The 26393-nt window shown below is 43.8% G+C and overlaps 1 protein-coding gene across 2 annotated transcripts in view; it reads left to right on the plus strand.

The window, feature by feature from the left end:
* The first annotated feature begins 2252 nt into the window (after positions 1–2252).
* Positions 2253–26393, plus strand: part of SLC24A3 (solute carrier family 24 member 3) — a 480576-nt gene continuing 456435 nt past the window's right edge. Inside the window, exon 1 of one of the 2 annotated variants that reach the window (XM_049651202.1) lies at positions 2253–3300. In XM_049651202.1, the coding sequence (XP_049507159.1) occupies positions 2859–3300 (442 nt within the window). In that variant the 5' untranslated portion in view covers positions 2253–2858. The remainder of the gene's footprint in view (positions 3301–26393) is intronic. The other variant, XM_049651201.1, reaches the window with a different exon arrangement.

The raw sequence follows: 26393 nt of genomic DNA on the forward strand, positions 1-26393 counted from the left end.
GCCCCCGCATCCAGCCCAAAGTCTTTGCACAGCACTGAAACTGGAATGTTGATAAGGAGGTAAAAACAGGGGCTGTGTGTGGTGATTCCCAGCACCCAGCCCTGGGTGAGGAGGTGCCTGGCTCACTCCTGGAAGAGTGAAGGCCTCAGCACATCCTTGGTCGATGCCTCTCTTTCTAAGCAAGCTAATCCTTAGACTGAATATCAGGGCCTGGAATTTTCTCTCTACGGCTCCCTGCACAAAAATGTGAGATCGAATACAAACGGATTAAGAAATAAAAGGCAAAAGCTACCTGAGGATTGATGATGATCCTGATGGTGAAAGGTAAGTAGCACATTAGCTATTTTAGTTGCTGCTCCTAACAAAATTCAGTTGGAAAGGGGGTGCCTCTGAAGACTAGGAGACAACACATAGGACAAAAATAACTGTTCTCCTTGGAAGAGGAGCCCACTGGGGTCTGTCTTCCTCCCCCAGTGCTGACACAGGACTTAGCAGTCTGCTCTTCCCCCCCCAAACTCCAAAGTGTTCCTGTTGAAGAAGAGGGACTTCCTTGACCCAAGAAGGAAGCTTTCCTCTCCTTCTTGCAGAGAAGCCATCGTCTGGGGTGTGGGGGTGAGGGATCCACCAGGGCAAAGGTGCTATCAGACCGGGGAAGAGAATTCCCCATTTTTCATCATGGGTGGTGACTGGCTGCTTGGGGATCTTTGTTTTTACTTCAATACCCTCTTTACTCTGAAATCTGTCAAAATGAGTATTAACTAAAATGTCCTTTCTATGTGCCACTGGAGTGATCTGTCTCCCTCCCCTGCCCTGTTTCTTCCTCTCACTGCAGGTGTTAGGAGAATTTCTAGGGAATTGCCAGTTCCTGGTTTCTCCTCCCTGCTCCCTCCCGGATACCTCTCCCTTTACCGGATTACACAATTCCTTGTGCCTGTGGCAATCTCCCCCTGAGCTGGTGTTGTGTTCATTCCCTAGCCCAATTAGTTCTCTCTTTCACTTTTATTTTTCCTATTTACACTAGAAAAAGCTATTTGAGTATCTTCCCCAGTTAGGTGAATGAAGGCACGTACTCAGCTCCTAACCTTCCATTCCTGTGTCTCTGAATGTTTGAGGGAGGTAACACCACTGGAGAATTCCCCCCACACACTCCAGCCTGGATGAACTTACATAGTTTTAAATCCTTCTCAGTACCTGGGAACCAAAGCATAAGGACAACCACACCGGCATCGTAGGGAAGGTGCTCTGTGTCTGGGAATATGTTGAGCTGAGAACACGTCTGAGTAAATGACATGACCAAGAAGCAGAAAAGTCTTCCAGTCTCCTTGAGTGAAATGGTCCCTCTGTGGAAAGGAAGCCAGCCACTTTTGAAGGCTTGCTTTGTTGTTTGCTGTGACCCTGCTGTCCCCATGTGATATCTGGGTTCATCTTAGAGACTGTGGGCTAGGTGATCACCCACGGGTCTCCAAGGTTGGTGACACACTTGGACTCTGTGTGTGCTCTCAGACCGAGGAGTGGAGAAACTCCCTTCCTCCTCACCTGCCTAGATGTCTGCATCTACGTTCCTTAACATGACCAGATTCCATGGAGACAGTCACCCAGACAGACCCCTGGTGTCCAGGTGATCCTTTTTTGTTTTCAGCCCCATCGCAAAGGCTGTATCTCAGGTCTATTTATCTGCTATCCTGCCCGCAGACCTAGGGAGGCACCTGGAAACCCTCGCAGGAAGGGTGGGTGGTTCTGAGACCACTAGGTGTTCTCTCTAAATGGGCACCTTTTTGCAGGGCTGTGGGCCGGTCCAGACTCCAGGACAGATACCACCCTAAGTAGGTGAGGGTGGGAGCAGAACTGGGGGCAGGGAAATGGGGGAACTAGGGCTTCCTCCTCATGGGGGGTAGGGGCAGGCTGATGCTCCCTGCGGAAGGCCAGGGTCTTCCTCCCGAGGTTGGCTAGGGATCCTCAGGCTGCCTCACTCAGGGACAGTGCCAGCCGCCCCTCCCCCCTCCCCCCCCTCCCTTCAGCAACAGCATTGGGTTGGATCCAGCGCGATTGGGAGTGAAGTGTGAGCCGAGCCAGCGCGGGGAGCCGGGACACCCTCGCGAGCCAAGTGCCTCCAGAGAGTCCGGTTCCAGGTCCAGAGGCTGGCGCGCTGGGGATCCCCACAAGGGGGCGGAGGGAAACCCAGGAGGCCCGCGGGCGGAGGCGCGGCTAGCGGCTGGGCGCGCGCAGCTTGAGCGCACTCGCGGCGTCTCCGCTCCGGGCAGACAGTGGGGAGGGGGGCTGAAGAGACCCCCTCTGTTTCTCCGAAGTTTCGGGCGATTCCTTCTGCCCGGAGACCCGCCTCCCGGCGGCGTGCTCCCCACGAGGGGGCCTTCTGCGCCGCCCCCTCCCTCCCCCTGGCACCGCACGGCCGAAGGATCGCGCACGGGGCTCCCTCCCCAGCTCAGTCTCCTCCCCACGCGCCCCCTCTCCGCCGCGCCGGCCAGCGCGGGCTGCGTCCCCGGCACTGCCCCCCGCCCGCTTCCGAGCCTGAGCCGCCGCGCCGCCGCAGGCTGCGGGAGCTGCGCCGCCCGTGCTCCCGGCGCGCTCCGGCCCCGCTCGGCCCCGGCTCCCCGCTCCCCGCGCGCGGACCATGGAGTGAGGGAGCGGGCGGTCCCGCGACGCGCTCCCGCAGCCGGCGAGGCCGGAGCCAGCCCGGGTGGCCTCGCCAGCCCGCGGAGTTGGCCAGCGGCGGGCCCTCCTCCCGCCGGTCCTTCCCCGCTCCTCCTCCTCGGCCGCCGCCGCCCCCGCCTCCCGGCCGCCCCCGCCGCCCCCGCCGCGCCGCCGCCCGAGGCCGAGCGCGGACGCCGAGCGTGGGAGCCATGGCGCGCGAGGAAGAGAGGGACCCCGAGCGCCGGGAGGCGGCGGCGCGGGCCAGCGGCGAGGAGGAGGAGGAGGAGGGCGAGGAGGGACTGAGCGACAGCGACGACGAGGACGAAGACGACGAGCCCGGCAGCGGCAGGGAAGAGGAAGAGGAGGCGGCGGCGGCGGCCAGGCGGGAGCGCAGCGAGGACGCGCGGCTGCAGCGCGCAGGGGTGCCTCCCGCCGCCGTCCCCGCCGCGGCCGCCCGCGACAGGAGCGGCCGCCGCCAGCCGGGGCCCCCGCCGGGGCCGCTGCCTTGCCGCCCGAGGATGCCGTCGCCCGACGACGAGGACCGCGAGCGTCGCCGGAGCCGCCGGAGGGACCTTCTGCTGAGCCAGCTCTGCTTCCTGGCCTTGGTGGCGCTGCTGCTCTGGTCGCTGTCGAGCATGCAAGAGCATAATGGTGAGTGCTCGCGGCTCGCCCCGAGTGGGCGCTGCGGCTCCGGCAGCTCGGGGCTCCCGGGCCGGGCGCGGGGCGAGCAGGCTGGCCGGCAGGAAGGGATGCCGGGCACGAGGACTCCCCCTGCCTCTCGGAGGGGCTCGGGAGGAGGGGGCCCTGGAGGCCAGGATCGCGCAGTGGAGTCGCGGCCGGCACGCGGGGGCGCCTGGCTGGCCCTGGGGACCCTTACCTGTGCCTCTTGGCTCTCTGTCCTTCTTACCCACCGGCAGGAGGGACTGGTGGCGGAGGGGGTGGGGGCTGTTCCCCTAAAGAAGTCCCCCAAGGCCAGCAATGAAGTTGTCCCGGTACGATCTGGTACCTGTGCAGGTAACCACCTGTACACCTTCGGCTTGTTGAGGGCACGAAGGGGGCTGGTTGACTGGTGAAACACGTAATTTCCCAGTGTTCCCCATACGGAACAGGCGGTCTGGACCAGGCAGAAAGCTCCGTACCCGCTTTTCTAGAACAGGTGCCGGGAACTCCGGGGAGGAAAAGTGTTGGCCGCCTGGCTAGGGTTTAGGAATGGACTTGTTCTCTTTCACTGACCACTCACTGGGAAGACTGATCCCTTCTGGGCACTTGCAGCTCTGGAAGAAATGATTTAGATTGTGCTGCCCCGTCACGCTGCATTCTGCTCTCATGGTGCCCTGCAGTGGGTCTGCCCTTTCCCCACAACTTTTGTCTTATTTGTCCTTGGCCTTTCTTGAGCTGAAATAGACCTTGTGGAGAAATGTGCTCAGAACAGTTGTCCACTGAAAACAGTTTGGACCCTGGGGGGCAGCTGTCTAAATAACGGAGGGAAAGACTTGGAAGAAAAAGAATGTTGTAAAAACGGTTTTATATCCTAGCAGTTCAAGTGGCATGGTTCGTGGGAAAACAGCCGTAAAAATGGTTGTGAGAAAAAGAAAAAGCCGTTACAAGTATGTGCCTTGGTGTTAAGAAAGATGTAGCTCTAATATAAGGCGTTATGAAGTGCAGCACAAAAGCACTTTGATAGTGATGGTGAAGGGTGGCATCGGTTAAAAAGGGAATGTCCCCCAGATTGGCTGGTCTCGTGCTTCGTGGGGAAAGCAGGTGGTCCCTCTTGGTTCAAGTCTTAGCAGACCTCTTGACAGACTTCATCTTATATGGTAATATGAGCGAGTCGGTCCCGGTCTTCAGTGGAGCCGTCGGGACTCCAGAGCTCTCTCCTTTTCTCTTGAATCCCAGATTATCTGGTGAAGGGGAGTGTGCCAGGGAGGGAAGCTGGACTTCTCTTAAAGGGCAGTGTCGGACCTGCCAAAAGCAGTGACTGACTGATTCTCTCGAAGAGGGTTTTCATTAACCCCCTTTTAATCTTGCTGATTTTTGTGAGTGCAAAGCCAGTCTGTACTTGATGCCACCTTTGGTAAGGGCTCTTCTAAGTCAATTACGTGCCGGCCATGTTTCCTGCATGCTGGGGCTCTGGGAGTTCTAGAGTGCCCATCACTTCCAGGATGTAAGGGGCATTTTTCTGGATGGCCAGTGTGGCCCATAGAGTTAAGTCCATCGATGGCTGGGGGCCGCCTGGGGCTCTGGGAAAGCCGGGGTGTTCAGGAGGAAGGGGGTGGAAGACACTCTGCAAACTAGAAACCTGGTGACTAAAATGTCATTTTGAAATGGTTTCCCTAGCAGTGACATTTCTTTTCAGGTGCCACCAACTCCGACTTTGTTCCATAGCACAGCCCTTTCCCTGGTCTCTTCCCTTGATCTCTGTCCTCCCATATTCTGTCTCTCTTTCTCTCTCCTTCCATAAATGCAAGCTTTCAGAAGACCCCCACCTCAGCAACTGAAGATCACCGTGAAAATCCAGCAGTGTGAAGGGGGATGCCATCCAGCCCCCAAATGGCACGCCAGTTGTAATTCTGTCTCGAATCACCTTTTCTTCAAGTAGATACTCATGATTTCATTACGTGATACCTTGCTGATTCACAGCCAGGCCCAGGTGTTTGTGTGTGTGTGTGTGTGTGTGTGTGTGTGTTTTAGATCATATTTAAGATATTAATGTGTGTGAATCTGCAAGTGGTTATTTAGCTTGGGGGGGTTGTCCTTTGGCATACTTAAGCTTTAGAATACTGACTTTTTACCCTGGAAACTTGGGTGCTAACTCTACTTAAGTGTCTTTTCAGTATGGATAAAAAGTATGGAGTTTGGCCTTGTTTCAAAGACCCTGTGTCTGCGAGAGGCTGAGTGATTCACTTAAGGTCACACAGCAATTGAGGAGTAGAGGGAGGACCCAACCCAAGGTGGCCTGACTCTTTGATCCCACCTCTGTTTCCTGGTATTCATGCCACCATCTGGGTGCAGCTTTGTAATATTTATATAATCACATGGGGGGTACCTTCCTAATGATCCAAGGAGAATATAGTTTTTAATTTACCTCGAAAACCACACCGTGATTAAAATGTAACTTCTCAGAAGCCTGTTTTCTTAACACATATCGATTTTTCTTTTTTTATAAAAAAGACTGTTCTTTTACCAAACCAAAATAGGGATGTGTGGCAGTTGTGTTATATAGTGTTGTGTAACACTTCGATGGTGTGGAACCTGAGCTCCCTTTCCTGACATCTAACCAAACTCCAGTATTGACTCCTTTCTGCTGAGATGGGACGCAAGCATTATTAAATACGAGTCGGGGAAGAGTTACTGCTGGAATCAAGAAAAATGTGAATCCTCACAATAACCAGAGCAGGAGTAACAACTGGTGGATGGGCTTGTAAGCACCAAGCACTGAGCTCAGTACGCTTTATGTGCATTGCCTCATTCAGTAGCTGCACACCATCTTCGCAGACGCTTGAGCTTTCAGCGGTAGAGGAAGCAAGGGCTTCCTCTTCAGGAAGGGAAACAAGGGCTCTTCAGTCCTAGCTAGGGCTCTATGGTTGCTGATAAAGATCACGTTTTTTTTTTTAATTAAAAAAATAATTTATTTATTTAATTTACATCCAAGTTAGTTAGCTTATAGCGCAACAATGATTTCAGGAGTAGATTCCTTAATGCCCCTTACCTATTTAGCCCATCCCCTCTCCCCCCCACCCTGCTTCCCACCACAACCCCTCTATTTGTTCTCCATATTTAAGAATCTCTTCTGTTTTGTCTCCCTCCCTGTTTTTCTATTATTTTTGCCTCCATTCCCTTATGTTCATCTGTTTTGTATCTTAAAGATGACATTTTTGATCTGTTTTCAAAGCCAATTGAAGTAAGGTGTCAGATTGGCTAAATGAGGGTTTTCTTTTCTTTTTCTTGTTTCTGCAGTGAGAATGGATTACTTTTGCATGTTTTGAGTGGTCTGAAAATGTTTAGTTTTTCTTTGAAATGAGGAACCTGGTCATCTTTTTCCAGAAGTGGTACGAATAAAGCCCAGAGGTTCTAGCTTAGGAGTGATGATAGACATCCCCTCTAGAAAGTTCCTAGGTAGGTGAGTAATGAATAAGAAAAAAAAATATGTAATATATATAGCTCAAAGTTTACATATATATTCTGGCCCAGTTACTGTTTCTAATAATGGATCTCCTCAAAACGTAGTGGTGTAGAACTACTGTTTTATGTTTTTGCTCATGGATACTTTGGGTCAGGAGTTTGGACAGGGTGTTCTGGGATGGCTTATCTCTGCTCCACGTCTGGGGCTCAGCTGGAAAGATTGAAAGGCTGGGTGACTTGACAGCTGGGTCTGCAGTCATCTGGAGGCAACATCACTCCCATGTCTGGGGTTGAGGCCAGCTGTTGGCTGGGCTCTCAGCTGGGCATTTACCCAGAACACCTATGTATGGCCTCTCCATATGGCTTCTCCATGTGCCTTGGTTTGAACTCCCTCAGAACACAGCAGCTGGGTTCCAAGAGGATAAAGTGGACGTACACAGCATTTATGTCTTAGCCTCAGAAGTCATGTGGTATGACTTCCACTGTTTTCTTTTGGCCAAGGCATTGGCAGTTGTCATCCTAAGTTCAAAAAGGGGGGACATAGATGTCACCACTTACTCAGTGGAGGAGTGTCAGGTTATATTGTAAGGAGAGCAGGTGGGCATGTATATTGTGGCTATCTTTGGAAAACCAGGGATCCAAGGGATAATAACTTACAGACACAGACATTTCCCGAGGAGGTAAATGGTGAATGATAAATATACACATATTTGAAATACCTTCCAATCATGAAAACATGGCAGCCCGTCTTAAGTTAAGTGTGGGGTCCACAGGTGGTATCTGAAAAGAGGGCTGTGTGGGTACTTGAACTGCACATTTCAGTTGCCAAGCTGAGAGCCTATCTTTAGCTCTGCGACCTCCCCTTCCTCAGAGGACAATGGCCACGACCTCTCAATCTCTTGTGTGGTTTATGGGGACGCCTTGCTGGATTCTTCTGCTTGGATATCCTCCCTTCCTGCCCTCCTTTCCATGCTTCGCTACACTGGTCTTTCTAATGCTCCTCAAAAGGGTGACATTTCTTCTGGCCCCAGACCTGTCACACATGCCAGTTCCACATTTATCAATCACAGCTCGTTCATCTTTCACTTCCGGGCCTAAGATCTACCCAACCAGACTAGGTCCTCCCATTTTGCTCCTTGAGCTATTTTCTCTTCATAGCATTTATCACAGTTGGCAATTATGTATTTGTTTGGTTGAGATTTGAGTAACCTGTCCTCTTCACCACATTCTAATAAGCTCCAGGAGATCAGGGACCCTCTGACCTTTGCTCACCTTTGTCCTCTGCATCAACTGCTCTTAGTAGATGCTCAAAAGACACTTGTTAAGTAAAGCAGCTGTTTTGATTTCTGAACTACAGTATCTGTAATAAAAACTAGCGACTGCATGTCAGGAGCTCAGTTACTGGCATGCGTTTTAATCTCACGATTTAGAATTCTTGCCCCCCTCCCCCATCCATCAAAGTCAGTGTTGTTACCCATTTTTCATGGGCTAACACGGAGCCACACAAGGTGAGTGCCTTGCTTTGTGTCACTTCATTAAGTGGCAGGATTTGATCCCAAGCCCACTTGTATCCAAGCTGCATGCCCCTGCATTGCCTAGCTCCAGCTGAGGAGGACACGAATAGAAAATGGGAATCACACTGCCTTTTTCAGTCGACTGGGGAGAGTAAAGGAGTAACAGAAGGTTGCTTTCATAGAAGCAGTATTTTAGAAACACATCGCTTTTCAACCTTTTCTATTTTCTGCCTAAACATATATAGATGTGTCTCTCCTGGCTTTTCTTAGCTGCTCATCAACCCAGATTTTTCTCAAAGATTTCCTTTACTTGCAAGCCTTGAATCCTTGTGGGAAGATTTTTTTTAATACCCTGGAGGGTTGGCAAAGCCAAAAGAATTGCAAAACCAGCCATTTGCTGAGAATTCCAGGGCTTGGTGGAAGTTGGCTGATAGGACAGGATTTTGGCAACTCTCTTTTTCCTCAAGGAGATTACTTTTCCTTGAGCTAAATATATGTTTTTGGAGGGAATAATAGTACAGTGACTCTTGTATTGGGGAGACTGAGGTACATAAAGTTCATAAGATGTCCTTGAAGTCACATAGCAAATGAGTGGTACTTCCAGAAGGTAATTCAAGTTTTTCTGCTCTTTTCCTGCCCTCAGTTTCTGGAGGGCTTGTTTGGCAATGACTTTTGTTTGTCTTTGCAACAGTTTGAAACATGGTTTTATCCTGTAGGGTTTGAGAATTTGACGTATTAAGGGATACAGTGGAAGAAGGTTTTCTCTAGTGAAACGTGGTGCCATCCAGGCAGTTTTAATCACAGAGTTGTGAGTTTTAAGACATGGAAGATATCTTCCAGACTCTCTCCTGTGGCTACAGGTGCACCAGTCCTGTCCTCATTCTCATCCCTGGGGGCTTCACCTCCCTTACCAGTTTTCCCACTCCCACCTTTGTAAGTGGTCCCTTGTGAAACAGTCTTCAGTGGCACCTCTTGAATGAGTTTCTGCCTGGACTCCACTGGTGTAAGGCCCAAGGACCTCCATTCATTCATCCAGTTAATATTTGGCAGGCTTTTTACTAGTTGTTGGGGTGACAGCAGTGTCTGAGATGGATACTCAGAATATTGTCCTCATGGTGGCTTAGACTTTAGTGGGAAGAGAGGCGTCGAACAGCTAATTTTCAAGAATTATAGGCGAGGCGAATGAGAGAGACAGCATGGCGTGAGGAGGTGTTGGTAGTAAGGAGAAGCTGGAACCTGGAAAATCAAAGGAATTAGGTTGGTAATGAATGGGGAACAAAAAACAAATGTATAAAAATTGGGTAAAAGATACTGACAGGCAGTTGACAAAGCAGTTGTAAATGACCAGTAGATACCAGTAAAAATCCTCAACCTCAATAATAATCAGGGAAATCTCATTTTAAAAATGATGAAATACATTTTTAAATATCAGGTTGGCAAAAATGAAAATGCAGGATAATGTCAAGTATTAACACAGGTGCAGGAGAGATAGCTTATCTCATTTACTGCAGGTGAGGGTATAAATTGGGTCCCCAAACATGGTGGGGAACTGCAAGGTGATAAGGTTTTAGGCACAGACCCCAAATGAAACCTTGGCTAATAAAATTTTTTTTTTTACTGTTTGTTTATTTTTGAGAGACAGAGAGACAGAGCACAGGCGGGGGAGGAACAGAGAGAGAGGGAGACACAGAATCTGAAGCAGGCTCCAGGCTCTGAGCTGTCAACACAGAGCCCGACACAGGACTTGAACCCATAAACCGTGAGATCATGACCTGAGCTGAAGTCAGATGCTTAATCGACAGCACCCCTGTTTCCCCAACCTTGCCTAACTTTTAATGAGATGTATATATGGGGAATTGTGAATTTGAATGGCAGTGCATAGACATTTGACACTTGGATAGAAGCTGAGCTTTCCAAGGGGAACTGGGTGGGCTCAGGTGGTTAAGCATCCACCTCTTGATTTAGGCTCAGGTCATGATCTCAAGGTTTGTGGGTTTGAGTCCCACGTTGGGCTCTGCACAGAGCCTGCTTGGGATTCTCTCTTCTCTCTCTTTCCCTCCCTTGCTCACATGCTCACTCTCTCTCTCTCTCTCTCTCCAAAAATAAACATTAAACAAAACAAAACAAAACAAACTCAACTTTTCCTGGACACATCTGTGATCGAGGAGCAGTCATGACCCTTTGAACTCTAGACTTCAAACATTGGAAGGTACGGTGAATAGGCCTTTGATATTTCTGGAGGTATTCAAACCAATACAAATTGCTTATCTAAATCATGAAATCTAGCCATTATTCCTTGTCCATCACTCTTCATTTCTAGGAGAATGAGAACAATTAAAGTCTGCTTCTCTGTTGACCTAGTTCAGAGGAATTTCACATTTGCAACTTTGTGTTTTTCTCTTCATGACTCCCTCTCTGCTTCTGCATTGTTTGACCTCAGCAAAAGTCATTTTCACTTGAGTGACAAACAGTGCGCTCTGAACCCACAGGGAACAGGAAGTAACAAGCATATTTCTTGGGTAGGGTTTTGATATAAGAACAAAGTGGGTGATGGGAAGCATGGGTGACCAGGAGAAAGGGAGTGCTGAAGGTTAACGTTGCTGAGTCAATAGCACCATCTTTAAGAAGGAACATTCACTTTTGGACATTTTGACTTTGATTACTGGTAGGACATCTGGGTGGAATATAGCTGATTGTCAAAAGTCAAGATCATAAGCAGTTGCTACAGATAAGTACCTGGGAAATAGTATGCATGAGGGTGAAAATTGTATCTTTGCTTGGCTCCTGGGTTTCCGTCTTCTCTGCACCTTGTAATCAGGAGGGAACTTTAAACTTTACTTATGTCTGGGTCTAACCCCCCCCCCCCCCCCCCCCAACTCCCTGCAGAGATTCTGACATAATGTTCCTGGGTATAGCTTGGGTATTGGTTTTTTTTTTTTTTTTTTTAAGGGAAGCAGATGGCTCTAGTGTGCAGCTAAGACTAGGCACCTCTGGATAGAGCAGTGGTCAGTATTTATCACAGCCATGTCAGTGCTCTTTGTACCCGAGCTATGAAGCATGCTGGGCTTAATTTTTCTGTCCTAAATGTGAATGAGTATTTGCTTAGTTTTCTAAGCCTTCACCACTAATTGAAGCCCAAACTTTCCTCCGGTTGCCCTCACCTTCTTTGCCTATGTACACTGCCGTTAGATATTCTATCCAGTTCTCTTTTTTCAGAAGTCCTTCTCAGATTGTTCCAGCTTGTTCTAGTCTGGATAGGTTGCTTGTTAAATCTGCTGCCCAGCTGTCATCTTGAGATCTGCCTATAGCTTCATACTGCCCATGACTACTCCCCCCCCCCCCCCACAACCCCCAGCTCTCCCTGTGTTGCAAGGAACCTGTATGCATTTCCTGCCCTGCTTGGTTTATCCCTTCATCTGTGGTACACGTTTCTGGGGATCACACACTCCAGGTGCCTCCTAAGACAGAGTGTGGAAACAAGAAAACAAAGGTTTGAGACATCGTAGATTTGAAAATAGGTTTGAAAATACATTAATTCGAGTCTCACACTTTGAAGATAGTTTGGCTGGAGGGGGAATTTATGTTGGAACTCAGTTTCCCCAGTTTTGAAGGCATTGCTCTTAAGGGTTACCCCTGAGAAGTCTGATGCTGTTCTAGTTCTTTTGTATGTTACCTGTTTCCTCCTGTCTCCCCCAAAAGCATGGGTGCTCTTTGTTCCTAATGTTCAGGCATATCAGTTAAATGGCTGGGGTGGTTCTGTTTTCATGTATTGTACTGGGAACTCACCTGGTTCTTTTCATCTGGAGGCTCATGTCCTTCAGATCTGGGAACTTGTGTGCATTCCTCCAACCCAAGCTCTCTCCCCTCTCTAGATTGTCTGTTACTGGGGTGTTTGACTTCCAAGATTGATATTCTGATTTTCTGATCTCTTCTCTCCCATTTTTCCCTCATCCTCCTGCTCTAATTTCTATAGGTTGCTGAACCACATCTTCTAGTTCTACTGAGGATTTCATTTCTGCTGTTGTATTTTTAGTTCCAAGAGCTCTTTTTCTCCCTCCTCTGAGAGTTATTTTTAGTAACATCCTGTTCTGCTTCATCAATACAGCATCATTGCTTATATCCTAAAGTGTGTGAATAGTAAGTAGTCTTTGGAATTTCCTTTTCTGTATGTGGACTTGGTTTTTTCCAGGTTGCTGTTGTCTTTCCGCTTTGTTTTTCATATTATGTGCTTTCTTTAAAAGTTAAGTGATCCTTTGTGTGTACTCATATTTAAGAGAGGCTACTGAAATGATGATTGGAAACTGCAAAGAGGAGGGTCTGTTGACTGTTTCTCTGTAAGGTGATCCAACTGGGCCATGTCACCGGGCAGTGCTCCATGTCTCCAGTTCTGGATCTTTATCAGGGGGTAGTTGGGTTTCTCAGAGAGGGGTTGCCCCATGTCCTGTCTGGAGGGAGAACCAGTAGGAATCCAGTGGGAGAGGAAGTGGGGGCTAGGGGGTGTTTTTCAGCAGAAACATTCTCCTAGACTCAGTGAGCTGTCCTGAGGCAGTTATAAGTATGATGGAGCTGAACAATTTATTTTGATGCAATGCAGTTTATTTCAGGCTCCCTTCCTCCTGCCCTCCTCCCCTCCCTTCCTGCCTTCCTCCTTTATCTCTTTAGCTCTCATATACATGAAACTGGTAAGAGTTGTTGCCCCCTGATGGGGCTTATGCTCAGGGTAGGGGGAAAGAAGGCATAGTCTTCATCATCTCCTTTCCTTTAACTGAGATTTTTATTGAGATAGTTGTGGATTCATATGCAGTTGTAAGGAATAATGCAGAGAGATCCCTAGTACATTTCCCCCAGTTTCCTTCAATGGTAACATTTTGCAAAACTCTAGTATAATACCATAACCAGAGAAGTACCATTGATAACAAGCCACCAACCTTATTCAGATTCCCGAGCTTCATTTGTGCTCATGTGCGTGCATGTGTATATGTGTATCTGTTTAAGTGTATGTAGTGTTTGTATGTGTATATGTATGTGTAGAGCATATGTGTGCAGTATGTGTGTGTGTGTGCATTCAGTATGTGTGTGTGTCGTGTGTACACGTATGTATGTGTAGTGTATGTAGTGAATTCAGCATGTGTGTGCCTGTAGTGTGTATGTGCATGCATGTGCGTGTAGTATTTGTTCATGTGTGTATAGTATTGTGTGTGTGTAGTGTGTGTTAGAGGTGTGTGTATGTTTTATACAGCTTTCTCACTTGTGTTGGTTGCTGTAACCACCACAATCAGAATATTGCACAGATCCACCATCATGAGGATAACTTGTGTTGCCCTGTCCTAACCACACACGGCCTGTGTATCTTTTTATTCAGAAACAACAGTCAAAGTAAGTAACTTCTGTCACCTACTCCAAAAATAAAGGTAAAAAAATTGTAGCTTCTAGAATTAAAGGAAATTCCACCACCAGCAGTGTTGCTCTGCACCGAAAGCTGCTTGTGAGGTGGGGGTGGGGAGAGGAGTGTGAAGTCCGTCAACATTCGCGATACTGGGGGCATGGAGACCTTTCTCAGTCGTCAGGTTCACTCCTAATCAGGGATGGCAGCCATATCTAAGTGCTGGGTGAAGGCTGCATGTGGCTGGTGACCAGTTTCTCTGGTGGATGATGTTTCCTGTCATTTGCACAGCATTGCTGGATGAATTCTCTGTGGAAAGTTTTTTCAAGTTGCTTGTTCATTCAGGCAGTTTGGCTAAGCTTTCTGCAATGAGATTTTCACCAGTATCTGTTTCTTAGGGTATTAGAGATAGAGATCTTGGGGGCTATTGTCTCTTAACATCTGAGAATTACTGCTGGGGGTGGAGCCCAGTTTTCTGACTCTTTGCTTAGTAAATACTTAAGGAAAAAGCAGAAAATTAAGGCTAGAAATGGATTTAATGTAGATGGACTCAGTGAAATTATTTCAAAATCTGAAATGTTCCTGAAGTGCTAAAATCTTGTTGGGAATTATTTGGCATTTAGCATAGTCACTAAATGGGGAAAATTAGGGAATGTCGGGGGAGGGGGCGGCTACTTCTTGTAGCAAATAAAATATTTTGGGGGGGATTTTTTTTTTTTTTTTTGGAAATACGGGCTCTTAGGACAGTCTTAACTTGCTTCAGGAGAGAGTTAACATCGCTGGTTTACTTTCCACCTGGGGAGTCACCTCATATAACCATGGCAATGATTAGTTGTTTCAAAAATGAGTAACCATGAATTTTTTCCTGTTGGGGTTTTTGAATTTACAAGATTTCAACTTTTTTCATACCTGGTGTTACAATTCTAGTCTGTGATCTGGACACCACTTCCAAACAAAGCAAAGTTTCCTAGGACCTTAACACCCTAGGCTTTGAAAACCCGATGATAATCACCTTCTTAGTAGGATTTCATAATGTGGTTATTTGAAATCACAAATGTTTGCTGGGTTAAGTGCAAAAAGAAAACCTATTGCACCTACTTTCGATAAATCTGGACATGAAGGCAGGTCAATTCCAGTATTTTCCAACATTGTGGTATATTTCCTCCCTCATATATTACAAAATTGATTGAATACTATATATAATATCTTGGATACCGCTTTTGAATTAAAAAATTAATATACATTCAAATCGCCATGATGCAGAACAAAAATATCAGCCCCCCAAAACTTTGTCAAACCAACCCTTTGCAGTTATACCCTTCTTCATCCCTATTGTTTGACCTCTGTTACCATTGGTTTTGTCTTTTTGAGAATGTCAAACAAATGGAATCCTACAGGATGAAAAATTTTGACACTGACTTCTTTCACTCAGCAGAATGCCTCTCAGATTCATTACACTGTTGCCTGTGTGGGTAGGTCCATTCCCTTTCATGGCTGAGTAGTGTTCCATTAAACCAGATGTACAACAGCTTGTTTATCCATTTACCTGTTGATATTTGGGTTGTTTTAGTTTTGTTGATTATGAATAGAGCTGCTGTAAACGTTCAGATCCCAGGGTGGGTTTTTTTTTTTTAAATTTTTTATTTCTTTTTCTCACTTTATCATACTGGCTGAGACTTTCAGTACAATGTTGAGTTTGAGTGGACATCCTTGCCTTGTCCCTGATCTTAAGGGGAAAGCCTTCAGTCCTTTAAGTATGATGTTTACTGTAGGGCTTTCATGTCCTTTGTCAAGTTAAGGAAGTTCCCTTCTAGTTACAATTTGTTGAGAATTCTTATCAGAGATGGGTATTGAAGTTTATCAGGTGCTTTTCTGCATCAGGTGATATGATGCTATGTTTTTTATTCTTTAGACAGTTAATATGGTGAATTACATGGATTGATTTTTTGACTACAGATTCAAAAAATGTATATACCCTGGAGAAGCCCCACTTGATCATGGTGTGTTTTTTCTTTCATATTTCTGGATTTGAATTGGTCCTGTTTTATTGAGGACTTTCACACCTGTGATCACCCAGAGTGTTGGTCATAGGTTTATTGTACTATCTTTGTCTGGTTTTGCTGGCCCCATGAAATGAATTAGGAAACATTATTCCCCTTTCCTACATTTCCTGGAAGAGATTGTGTAGAATTGGTAGATTCTGCTCTTTAACTTATCATAAACATTTCTCTATAGCATCAAACTTAAGATATTATTTTCACTGTCTGCATAAGCATAGTATTAAACATCACAAAAATTTTCTTAGTATTATAGCAAGTGATGTTTATTGAACACTTTGCATGCTTGAGGCACTGTTTAAGTGCTTTTCCCTGTATTGAATCCTTTAATCTGCATGATATCCAATGGAGTGGGTACCATTATGATCTCCACTTTACATGCAAAGAAAAATAAGACAGTGTGTAAATAACTTGCCCAAAATTTCTATGTGGCTAAGTAGTATATGAATTCAGGCTGTCTGATTCCAGACCCCATGGCCTTAACTATTACATTTTATCCTGTGGTTATATTACAGTTTACTTTTTCATACCTCCATTTGGGATATTTAGGTATTTTCTATATCCTCACTGTGATCATTGTTCTTGTACTCAAGTCCTTGATAATTGATGGCAATTCCTTTAAGCTGGTTTCCTAGAAGTAAGTGCCATGTCAGTGTCAAAGTGCATGCCTGTTGTAAAGGCTAACATCCTGCTATGTAATTTTCCAGGAATTTGAAGAAATTAAAAATTCCAACAGCAGTGTTTGAGAGTACTCAATTCAGTGTTCTCTGCCAGAATGGAATATTATGATTATTTTACATATTTTAAATTCAGTTTGCAGAGACATGGTATCTTACTGCTTTATTTTGTGTTTTCTTCATACTGGTGAAACTGAATGTTTAAAATGTTTATTGACTTTTTATTTCTTGTGAGAAAAACTTATTCATGTCTCTTCTCCATTTTTTTCTAATGGGATAACTATTTTTCTTAATGATTTGTAAAACTCTTTATATATTCCATAAATACGTTTTTAATCCTATGTCAGTTTTGTTTTTTTTTTTTTTTTGGCATACAGAAGATTTTCATTTTTATCTAGCTAAAACTATATTTCTTTTTTTCTTGTCTTTTTTCATTGTTTTATTCTTCGATCCAGGATCTCAAGTGTGTACATAAAACCTTGGTTTGTGAGCATAATTTGTTCTGGAAACATGCTTGTAGTTCAAAGCACTTGTAAATCAAAGCAAATTTCAAGAACCATTGGCTCAGTTGTGATCATATGACATTTGTCATCACGTACTACTTGTATTGCAAGACATCGCTCCTTTAGCAAGTTAAAATTTATTAGAAATGTTGGCTCGTCTTTCAGAACACTCGCAGAACAAGTTACTCCCAATCCAAGGTTTTACTGTATTTATTCCACATAATCCTTTATGTCTTTTTCCTCATATTATGGTTTAGTTTAAAAAAAATTAACTCTATTTCATTTGGAAGGTATCAGAACTAAGATGAAGATTTCACTTAAACTGATGAACAGATTTAATAGTTAAATTGTTTATTGAATAATCTTTCCTTTACCCAGACATTTGTGGTCTGACCTTTATTCCATGCTTGTTCTCTTATGTACCAGAAGAGTTTTTGTGATGTGTATTTTGTTCTATTTACTCATTAATTACTTGTTGTAGTTCATTAGCGTATTTATTAACGATAGGGCAAGACTCCTCTCCTCTTGTTTTGGGGAAAAAAATCATTTGCTATTATCACTTGTTTATCCTTCCAGGTGAACTTTAAAATCTCTGTTGAATTTTGCTCAAATGCCTTTGGGTTTTGACAAATCTATAAATAATTTGTGGAAAAATGGCATTTTATAACATTGATTATTTTCATTCAGAATGTGCTTCATTTGATCAAGACTTTAAAACAAATCTGCCCAGATTCATAATTATTTCCCTCTTTCTTACATTTCTTTGTGAAAATTATTCTGTTATTATTTATTGTGGCTGTTGTTTCATTCTTTATATATTCTCTTAAAATATGTACTCTTTGTAATTAATTCTGTTCTTTATTTTTCATTCTTAAGTTTTAAACTACATACGTATTAATAAACACAAATTGGTTTATTAATGACCATTGGTTTATTAATTACAATTAATAACCAAAATAATACCTTATGTTTTCCAATATTTTTCTGTTAAAGGGAATTTTAATTTAATTTTGTTTTTTTATGATAAAGCCCTCAACAAAGTAGGTTTATTTATTTTTTCTTTTTTGGTTAAGTTTTTAATTCCAGTTAGTTAACATACAGCGTTATTAGTTTTAGGTGTAAAATATAGTGATTCCACACTTCCATACATCACCTGGTGCTCATCACAACAGGTGCACTTGGAAGGATTTTTTTTTTAAGTTTATTTATTTATAATCTCTATACCCATCATGGGGCTCGAACTCATGACCGTAAGATCAAGAGTTGCATGCTCTACCAACTGAGCCAGCTAGGCACCCCTAGAGGGAATTTTATGTATGTATGTATGTATGTATGTATGTATTTATAAACTAGCAATTGTTTTTATGTTTACTTATTTTGAGAGCAAGTGAGCATATAAGCAGGGGAGGGGCAGAGAGAGAGAGAGGGAGAGAGAGAATCCCAAGCAGGCTCTGTGCTGTCCTGACATAGCAGGGGGGCGGTGTGGCACGGGGGCGGGAGGGGGTGGTGCTGGGTCTCTCTTGGAATGGGAATGTCATGACCGGAGCTGAAATCAAGGGTCAGATGCTTAAACGACTGAGCCACCTTGGCACCCCCTAGAGGGAATTTTTAGGTTCATGCTGTAGTTGGGTAGTTATTTACTGTTGGCTCTTGGTTATGTTAGTTGCTTTTCATTATGTTGTGGATGTTTCCTCATCTCTCTCATTTTCAAATAAGTTTCTTTTTCTTAAATCAGCCATGGATGTTGTATGTGGTTAGATGCCTTATCAACATTTGTTGAAGTGTTTAGTATAATGTGATGTAAATAAATATCCACATGAAGCTGCTCCTGAGGCAAACCCCAGATAGCCACGACAATTTTTCTTTTTTCTTTTTTAATAGGATATTGGATCTGATTTTTCTATACTCTTTATAGAATTTTTGTTTTTGTATTCTTTTTTTTTTTAACATTTATTTATTTTGAGAGAGGGAAAGAGATGTGTTTGTGCATGAATGGGGAAGGGGCAGAGAGAAAGGGAGAGAGAAAATCCCAAGTAGGCTCTGCCCTGTCAGCACAGAGGCCAATGAAGGGCTCCATCTCATAACTGCAAGATCATGACCTGAGCAGAAATCAAATCAAGAGTCAGATGCTTAACTGACTGAGCCACCCCAGCGCCCCTGCTTTTGTATTCTTGACAGACATTGACCTATAACTTCTTTGCCAGGTTTTAGTGCTAGCATTACACTAACTTTACAAAACAAATTGATGATTTCCATGTTCTTCTATGTTCTAGAGAATTTTATGAAGCATGGGGATGGTCTGTTAAGTTTAAAATTTGAAAGGACATTTATATAGTACTGCCTGGCCTTTACCTGGCCTGTAGCAAATCTTAAAAGTAATTTTGGAGACACTTTTCAATTTCTGCCACCGCTACGTTCCATGTAGGTAATTTGTTTTCTTAGAATTTGTTTTCTTTTCTCTATTTCATTATTTTTAAACTGAACCAAATTCTGCATTGCATTTTAAAATTTTAACTTGTTTTGTAATTGTGATTATGTAACATTTTCTGATTACTAACGTATGTGTTTCTCTTTTCCTTGATCAAATCTGACTGTATTTGGTTTATTATTTTTGGAAGATCATATCATGTGTATCTTTATCAATTTTCCTTTCCCCCCTGTTTTCTGAATTAGTTATGGCTTTAATAGTTCCTTGACAGTCTTCTCTTAATTCCTTTGTATTCTAATATCTTGAATTAATTGCTTTATATATTTTTATTCCTTCTTGCTAATGGTGCATTTGCCTTTGAGGGCAGCTTTAGACTCTCCTTGTAAGTTCCAAAGTGTCAAGTAGTCATTATTGTTCTTTTTAAATAGTCTTGTCATTGTAGTTTTTTTTTTTCCTGCAGTTATTTAGGAGAGTGATTTTTAATTTCCAAGTTGTCAGGATGAGTTTTAGGTGTATATTTTTATTATTTTTAAATTTTTATTATTTTTAATTTTTAGTTTTGAGAGAGAGAGAGAGAGAGAGAGAGAGAGTGTGTGTGCAAGCGCAGGCACACAAGTGAAGGAGGACAGAGAGATGGAGATGGAGACACAGAATCCAAAACAGGCTCCAGGCTCTGAGCTGTCAGCCCAGCGCCCGATGCAGAGCTTAAACCCACAAGCTGTGAGGTCATGACCTGAGCCAAAGTCAGATGCTTAACTGACTGAGCCACCCAGGTGCTCCTAGGTGTATATTTTTAAATACCAAATTCTAATTTTGTTTGTCTAGAGAATATGACCTTTGAGTGTGGTTTTTCATTTGTTTTGGTCATTTTTCTTAGAACATGAACTGTTTGTAATTGGATAGCCATTTGTCTGTCTTTCATGTCTGTCATCTTCTCATTTCATCATTTCCCTCTTTTGGTCATTTCCTCTTCATTCCGCAAGAGTCTTTTTTTTCATTCTGCAAGAGTCTTGAATTTTTTTTTCTTTCTCCTGAATGGTTTGATTTTTAGCACTTTGGGTCTGCTTGACTGTCTTTTATTCCACTTAGGTTTTGTTTGTGCATTTCTGACTTTTAACCATTTCATATTTTGTGCATCTCCATATTAGCTAGCTTCTATTGTAATATTAGCTTTTTTGTTCATTTTTAATTTTCTGTCATATAGCCCATATTTCTTTACATGCCCTTGATATTAAAAAATAGATTATCTCTGAAATTTACTTCTACTTCCTTTGATAAATTATTTTTAGAATGTAGTATTCTTTTTTTTTATGTTGCAGAGAATTTTCAGGGTTTTTTTTTGTTACCCACCTTTGAAGGAGAAGATCCAGGCCCCGTGTGTGCCTTTCAGTGGACTTTCCTGTCTCTCCCAAGCATTCGCCTTGTCACATTGTGTTAGGTTACTGTTAGCATATCTTCAGCTGAAGATCTGGTTGTTGTTTGTTCATGGTCTTGGCCAGATTCTCTTTGTTTATGTTGACTTTTTAAGGGTGACTCAGCTTGCTTGAGAGGAGATCTCCTGGTAGTTTGAATATTTAGATGAAGCTTTATTTATATAATTTCACTCAATTGATAGTTCTTCCATCTAGAGACAGTGCATTAAAATCCAACACCCTCATTTGTATATGTCCATGGTTCTGTCTCTTCTCTTTTTTATTTTGTAGAAGGCAGTATTCCCCCATCTACCCACTCTTTCCCTGGTTGAGTTATACTTCCAGGAACTGGGGTTTCTGTGTGGATGGATATAGAGAGACATTCATAGGGTAGGGAAACCCTTGAAAGCAGCTCCTTTCAGCAGCATGGTTCTGAGATAGGGTTTCACACCTGGGGATCAGTGTGTTCTCCAGCTACCCACCTGTCACACTCCATTATTATGTTTCAGGGGCTCATCCATACTCAGCATCTTTTTTATGTGTTTCTGTATTTCTTTCAGTGGGCATATAGGAAAGAGTAAATCACATACTATTGACTGATTACCCTAGTATCCCAGAATGCCTGTTCAGATTTCAGCTTGAAATTTTTAGTTTGTTACAAAGAAGAAGAAATTTAATTCATGGATAGAGGGATTCAAGAACAGCTACATCTGTCTAATATTAAGCAGCTTATCAGTGTGTTTTCCATGTTCATACCTCTTTCATGTATTTTATCTCAATTATCCCACAGAACGATGGATTAGATGTTATTATCCTCTTTGGGTTAAAGTGACTTGCTCAATGCCACATAGGTAGACAGTGGTAGTTTCCACTGTGCTAAGCATCTTTGAGGAACATTTCCTGTCAGGGAGTTCAACAGAAGCTATCCCAGTGTGGTAGGCAGAATAACGTCCCCCTCCCTGTCAAAGATGCCCATCTCCTAATCCCAGGATCCTGGGAATCCATGGTACTATATGACATGGGGGAATTAAGTTTGTTAATCAGATGACTTTGAGAGTATCCTGGATAATCCAGGTGGGCTCTTTGTAATCATAGGAGTCCTAGTAAGTGAAAGAAGGAGGCAGGAGGGACAGAGTCAGGGACAGTGGGGACAGAAGCAGAGATGGGGGTGGTACACTTACTGGCTTTGAAGATGAAAGGGGCCAATGAGCCAAGGAACATGGGCAGTTGCTAGGAGCTGGGAAAGGCCAGGAGTGGGATTCTCCTGTGGAGTCTCCAGAAGGAACACAGCCCTGCTGACACTTTGAATTTAGCCCACTGACACCCCTCCCTATTGGAGTTCTCACTTCTAGAACTATAAGATTTTGGTCTGTTTTAAAGCCACTAGGATGGTGGGACTCTCTTGCTGCAGCATTAGGAAACTAATACACTTCACGCATCAGACTTTGTGGTCTGACACCAAGAAGCAGAAACTGGAAGTCCTGGAGTGATCCATCACACAGATGTTTACGTGGGCAGTTACTATGTCATCGTTTGATAGACTGTACATTTATTTTCTCACTGTGCTGCCGCTACCCTCCTGAGGAGAATGTCAGCTCTCTGGAGCAGGAGCTTCGTCTGTTGTGTTCTCCACCTTATGCCCAGAGCCTAGTTTGCAGGAAAAATTCAATAAATTATTTGTTAAATTATTCCTTTTTGCCCAGATGACACTGTACCAACTGAATGGAGTCTCAGATGTGTCCTTGATGGAATACTGCCAACTCTATAAGTAATAACAAAAATAAAAAGAAGAAACCGAGTTAAAATTATGCCATCCCCAAAGATCAAATATTAATTTTTCATGTTTTTTCGAGTGTTTAGTTATATGCATAATTTTTTTTAGAGTTAGCGAATACTCCTCACACACTCTCATATGATCCTCTCATAAAATAAGATAGATGGTGGTCATAAAGTAAATACAGTATTGTATATTATATTTTTGACTTATTTTTTAATGTTTTATTTATTTTGAGAGCAAGAGAGTGTGCGTGCGAGTGGGGGAGGGGCAGAAAGAGACTGAGAGAGAGAATCCCAAGCAGTCTGTGGCTGTCAGCACAGAGCACCACACGGGACTGGGACCCATGAACTGTGAGATCATGACCTAAGCTGAAATCAAGAGTCAGATGCTTAACCAACTGAGCCACCCAGGCACTCCTACATTTTTGACTTATGATGTTCCGTATTACATTTTTGTTACTTAACATATTTGAAATAATGATAACTCAGTTTTTTCAATAATTACCGTTTCACAGGCTGATTGGCATTCCACCGAGTATATAGGATATTCCATTAAATGTATAGAATATACATTTAACACATACATATGTGTATATATGTATTCTATATATTTAAATGTATAGAATATACATGTATATTTTAGAGATTGAGAGTGCAAGTGGGGGAGAGGGATTGGGGTGGGGGGTGGAGAGAGAGAGAGATAGAAAGGGAGAATCTTAAGCAGGCTCCATGCTTAGCATGGAGCCCAGTGTGGGGCTCGATCCCACAACCCTGAGATCATGACCTGAGCTGAAATGAAGAGTCGGATATTCAACCGACTGAGCCACCCAAGCATACCTAATGTGTGTATGTGTATGTATATATAAATATATATGTGTATATGTATATTTGTTTATTGTTGGTTATCTAAAATATTATGGGTTATTTAAAATATTTGGTTACTACTAATTAAACACCCTAATGCGTGAGTCTGTTACTCAGTCTGTCACTGTACTCTCTAGTCATTATTGTGTTTGTAGTAATCCAGTAGGTCCGGTAGAGCTTTTGACAATGTCTGTGGAGTTATGAGGCTTCCACGTGTTTCTGTATAGAGCTCTGTCCACTAGGTTCCCTAACTTAGAGTATACTGAATAGGTTTTAAATTTTTAAAGGCATATCCTGAGGCAGTCTCTGCCTGGTATCAAGTGTCCCCACTTTATCTCATCAACCTCAGATTGCACTTCTATGTGAAATTGTTCCTCAGAAATCCCCAGAACCTCTATAACAACTGGAGGCAAACAGTGTTAATGGGACAGTGATGGCAAAGAAATACCAGCTTGGAAAACACATCAAGACAGTTATGAGAATCAGGCAAAGTCATTTCCTTAAAATATATCCTGTGATGACCTTCCCTTTCTTAAGTAGATATTTTTTCTTTCCTCTCTTCTTTTCTTGACAGTTGTTTTGGTTTTCCTACATGCTGCTTGTTCTTCTGGTAACAAAATAAAAAGGAAAAGAGGAAAAAAAAAGTTAACCATTGACTCAGTTTTACAATAGCAATGGAACACCCAGGAGTGGGGGAGGGGATCTCTCCACACTGCCTTTGGTTATACAAGTCAGCAGTATTAACTGAATTATAAACAACAGCTCTGAGCCTGGGAGGATAAGGATGTCCACTCTGAGGCAGATCTGGACAGTTGTTTTGCCTAAGATGGCAAGAACATCATCTTTCAGTCTCGAGCCAAGACACCATAAATGGGCAGATCTTGTCCTGCCTGGGAAAGGATGCTCCTGGGGGTTTCCGGGTGCCATAGTATCTCTTGAAAGCCCTTTCATCCCAGTGTTTGCTTTATCAGTGTCTTCTGAGTCTGTTGGGAAGTAGGGTAGGGAGGAAAGTAGGAGGAAGGGGAGATAAGAGAAATGCTTGCTTGGGATCACTGTCTTCCGATGAACCTTCTGACTGCGCAGAATGAGGGTTTATTTTAGGAGACACCAGGAATGAAATATTTTATGTTGATATTTTGCAGGGCTGATCTGTATTGTTCCGCCATGAAGGAGAGTAAAATTTCACGATCCCATCCGGTATCTTTATAGTTTCTGCCATTAAGACATTCATGGATATGAAACTCAGCTCATCTTGTCCCTAACAGGAGTACTGGACAGTGAGTCTGGAGCCCAGGGTTCTAAATCCACTTCTGCAACTAACCTGCATGTTCATGTTTGTTCTCAGTTTCCTTGTCTGTAAACTATGAGTATTTGCGCTACATTGTCTTTACATTGGAAAACACTAAAAATCTCACATTTTATCGTGAATTTTAAATTGGTAGCCTGGAATATGTGAGAAATACATTTCCTTCTAAGGCTAATTTACAGCCAGAGCAATATAGTTTTGCTTCTGAGCATGCCCTGAATCATTATTCATTTTTATTTCATAGAATTACTCTTATAAATGTGATTTTCTGTTGGTTTCACAGAGCCATTGAAATTGTACCGCTCGATGGATTTCTTCTGCATGTCATAAATTTTTGCTTGTAGTAGAAGCCAGTAGTGATCAAAGCAAGATCCTTGGATTGGTTATCAGTATTGCCTGCCACCTCCTGTGAGCTTGCTAGACATGTACTGTCATGGGCCCCACCCATGCCTCCTGAATCAGAATCTTTGGGGGATGGCAGCCAGGAAACTTTGTTCTCTTATTGCATGTGAGAGAAGGTTGAGAAGCATCTATAAGCCATGGCAGGAGACAGGTGCTTTGGTTTTGCCCTGTGTGTGTGAACATACTCCAAAGTATGCTCCTTGAGTGACTGTCCTTCCAACAGACCTGATGAGCTTTATTTGAAATGCCAAGATAGGGACCCTTCTGTGGGTCCCTTCTAGAAGCTGGGGTTGCTCTGTTGAGAGTCTGAGGATGTTGAGAGGGAAATGCAGAGGCTTTTGGGGTAGGAAGGAGGATGCCCTTTACTTATGGGATGGCATCCATTCCCCTTCCTACCCCAGGCTTACCTTCACATGTGAGGTGCCCTAAAAAGAGCTGTGGGAGGAAGGGGACACCAGCTCTGGCTGGCAGGATTGGGATGCAGCACACACCAAACATGGCTCATGTATTCACCTTTTTATATTCATTGTTATCACCCAAGTAATCCATGGGTTACTTCCTTCTTGAGAAAAGTTAAGACATCACAGATAATGCTAATGTCCTCTTTGAGCATCCTGCCTCTATCCCCAATGTTTACAGCTCTGTCCAGGAGCCACTGGTGTGGCTTATCTTGCTTGTTCTTATTCAACAATGTATATTGGAGATTGATCCACCTCATTCTTTTCAATGCCACAATGGTATTCCAGGATATCCTGTGTACCCTCAGATGCCCTTCCTTTTTTTTTTTTTCAAAAAAATTTTTTTTAGCTTTTATTTATTTTTGAGAGACAGAGAGGGTGAGCAGGGGAGGGGCAGAGAGAGAGGGAGACAGGTATCTGAAGCAGGCTCCAGGCTCTGAACTGTTAGCACAGAGCCCAACATGGGAGCTCGAACTCAAAAGCTGCGAGATCATGATCTGAGTCAAAGTCAGACGCTTAACTGACTGAGCTACCTAGGTGTCCCCCAGATGCACTTCTTACCCCTTCCCTGCCCTTCTTTTATCGCAGGGAGTTACTTTCCCCAGCTTCATTGCCCTCTGACTTCCGGGCAGTTTGGCCAACAGGGAGTACAGGATGGGGAGAGAAAGAAGGCGTCTCCTTCCCCTTCTCTTTCTTCCTCTTCTCTTCCCCTCCCCCCTGCTTCAGGCAGCCTCTCTGTGGCTGCATTCATGCTGGAAGCCCCTCCTTTTCATGGCCTGGCTCCCGAGCTCTAGTAACACCCCCCTTTCCCATTGCCGTTCCCATCCTAGGGATGCTGACAA

The sequence above is a fragment of the Panthera uncia genome (assembly GCF_023721935.1).
Source record: "Panthera uncia isolate 11264 chromosome A3 unlocalized genomic scaffold, Puncia_PCG_1.0 HiC_scaffold_11, whole genome shotgun sequence".
Classification (NCBI taxonomy): Eukaryota; Metazoa; Chordata; class Mammalia; order Carnivora; family Felidae; genus Panthera; species Panthera uncia.